This window comes from Microtus ochrogaster (assembly GCF_000317375.1).
Source record: "Microtus ochrogaster isolate Prairie Vole_2 chromosome 14 unlocalized genomic scaffold, MicOch1.0 chr14_random_2, whole genome shotgun sequence".
NCBI classification, from domain to species: Eukaryota; Metazoa; Chordata; class Mammalia; order Rodentia; family Cricetidae; genus Microtus; species Microtus ochrogaster.
The window spans coordinates 3,276,632-3,279,544 of record NW_004949097.1 but is presented as its reverse complement, the minus strand read 5'-3'; the positions used below and the strand labels follow the sequence as shown (position 1 = coordinate 3,279,544).

The window sequence follows — 2,913 nt, the reverse complement described above, 5'->3', positions numbered from 1 at the left end:
TGTTGCTGTGTGCACCCCTGTTCCTTTGCTGTGTGCACCCCTGTTCCTGTTGCTGTGTGCACCCCTGTTCCTTTGCTGTGTGCACCCCTGTTCCTCTGATGTGTGCACCCCTGTTCTTGTGTGCACCCTTGTTCCTGTTGCTGTGTGCATCCCTGTTCCTTCTGCTATGTGTACCCCCTTCCTGATGCCATGTGTATCCCTGTACTGTGGGATGTGAAGAAGAGGAACTTGGTAAGGAGTGGGTTTCCAGACAGACTGCAAGGGCTCTCTAGACTCTGCCACATTTTCCAATTCCGCAGACTGTGGCTTCACACTGCCACTCAGTCTGCCTCAGATTCCTCTTCTGCAAAGTGGAGTTGGAACGGATCAACTCTATGAATCTTACATCTCCCAACCCTACAGCTGACTGCAGCAGGCCCTCAAAGGCTGTTAATAAAACAACAGCCTCATTGGATCTCACACTTTGGTCTCTTTGCATGTCTGCATGTAGGCAGACACATACTTAAAAGGTTAAGTTAAATTCCCACCTATATGTCTCCAAAGGATCCCATGTTGTGGGTGTTGTAACTCTAAACCGTCCCTTGAATCTTGAAGTTTCTGCAAAGAGGAAACTTCAAAGCAGCATGCTCACTTCAAGGTGTCAGAGCTCACCTGTTCCTAGCCCCTCCATGCCTGGGATGTCATCTCCAAACCTACGCAAAAAACAGATGGATAAAGCAGACATTAGGTGAGGCCAGAGGTGAAGGACCCTGAGGTTACCCCTGGGAAGCTTCTTTTTCACTCAAAGGAAAAGAAGTCCTAAATGTTTTAAACTTTCATCCACATTGAACTAGATCCAGGATCTAGCTCAGTATATCCTTACTGGGGAGTGGGTGTACTTGAGACATAGCATAAGACAAGAGGGTGGCCTTGAACCTGAATTATTGATTCTTCTTCATTCCCAGAGTTCTGGGATTACAGGCATGAGCTCACACCCACTTTATGCAGTGCTGGGAGCTGAAAAGAGGGCTCCCCACGGGCCAGATAAGTACTCTATAACTGACCCCCCCAGTTTCATTTAAAGATTGTGTGTCTGTCTGTCTGTGCGCCTCTATGCCTGTCTGTCTCTCTGTATGTATCTGTCTGTCTGTGTGTCTGTCTGTCTCTGTGTGTTTGTCTGTCTGTGTGTGTGCCTGTATGTCTGTCTGTCTCTGTGTGTGTATCTGTCTGTCTGTGCATTTGTCTGTGTATCTGTCTGTCTATATCTGGGTCTGTCCGCGTGTCTGTTCAAACACCATGGTGTGCATGTAGAGGTCACATGACAACCTTGTGGTGTCAGTTCTCTCCTTTCACCTTTATGTGGGTGAGCTCTAGGGATTGAACTTTGAACACTTGGATGACCTAGGAAGTACCTTTACCCACAATACCATCCTGACAACCCTCAATCTTCATTTCTTAAATATAGAGATGATTAAGCAGTAAGATATCAACATTTAATTAATCTGCACCCTGGGCATCACATTAGGCACAGAAAATAAAAGAAAACCAAATTTTCTCTCAGTGATCTTGGTCCAAGTGTAGATATAAATAAATAAATGTAACGTAAACTAGCACAAGTTACGATGGCTGAAGGCATCCTAATATAAACACAGAAGTGATGATGAAATTTAAGTAGCAGTAATAGATAACTGAACCTCTGAGGAGTGTGCTGGGAATACGTTTTTTTCCAAATAGCAATAGAGAAAAACAGAGGACCGAAGAAATAAGACATGACGATAAACAAAAAAGTCAACAACAGCAGAAACAAGACAAAACCTAGTGTTCCTTCAAAATGACTAACAGTTCAGATTTCCAAGTTAAAGCACAGGGTCTGTCCGCGTAAAAGAACAGAGAGAGAGGGAGAGAGCTGCAGAGATGGCGCAGCTGTTAAGAGCGCTTGCTGCTCTTGTAGAGGACTCAGTTTCCCACTTGGGCGCTCCCGATAGCCTGTAATTTCAGTTCGGAGAATCCAACGCCCTCCTCTGGCCTCTTCTAGAACCTGCGCTCAAACGCATATACCCACACAGAGACATACCATATAAATATAATTAAAATGAAGTCAGTTTTTTAAAATTATTTTTTAAAAAGACTGGACAAGAACAATCTGGAAGGTCAAATCCAAGGTCATTATGAAAACCTCTAGTTTCCTTTTGAAACGGGCCATTCTCCTGGGGGTGTTACAAGGAAACACGGACAGGAGATTCAACACAGACGGGCTAGAGAGGAAAATGGAGGGCGAGGTGGGGGGTTCTGTGAGTCTGTGTGATAGCACCATCAGTACGTTCTCGGGACTAAAGCCATCTGTGGGAACGGAAGGCGACAGGCCCCTTCTTTCTCACCTCACACTTACCCTTTCACGCCTTTCTTAGGAGGCTTGCTCTTGAACTGCCGGGTCTGTCTCTGTTTGAACTTGGGGGGACCTTTGCGCGGGGTAATAGGACCCTGGCTCGGTGCTGGAGGGCACAGAGTAGTGGTGTCAGCCATCTTGGCCGTCCCGGAGCGGCTGCTGTGTTTTGCTTTCAGGCTCTCTGGAGAGTGGAAGGAAATGAAGACCTTGGGAGGCAGAAGGACTGTTAGTTATCATAGCTTTGAGCATTGTGAGCTTGGCCTTTTGTGTTGACACAGGCAAACCAGGAGAAATTACTTTAGAAAACATGATATCAAGCAATGGAGGTATTCAGGAGAGTGCAATGGTTTGTCAACTAAGAGATTTTGAAATAAAAACAATAGATTTATGATGGTTGTGGATATAGTTCAATCGGTAGAGCGTTTGCCTACCACACTCAAAGACCTGGGTTCAATTCCCACCACTGAAAAGCCAGAGCTGGTAGTGGAGACCTGCAATCCAAGAGGTAGAGGCAGAAGGATCTGAAGTTCAAGGTCACCTTTAGCTAT

At 45.7% G+C, this 2,913-nt stretch overlaps 1 protein-coding gene across 1 annotated transcript in view; it reads right to left on the bottom strand.

Moving 5' to 3' along the window:
* The window catches only part of Pde6h (phosphodiesterase 6H), a 4,863-nt gene extending 2,361 nt beyond the window's left edge, over positions 1-2,502 (bottom strand). The window contains exons 1-2 of the mRNA XM_005364531.2: positions 2,369-2,502; positions 652-692 (exon numbers count right to left, since the gene is read on the bottom strand). Of these exons, the coding sequence (XP_005364588.1) occupies positions 652-692; positions 2,369-2,502 (175 nt within the window). The remainder of the gene's footprint in view (positions 1-651; positions 693-2,368) is intronic.
* Between the last annotated feature and the right edge of the window lie 411 nt (positions 2,503-2,913).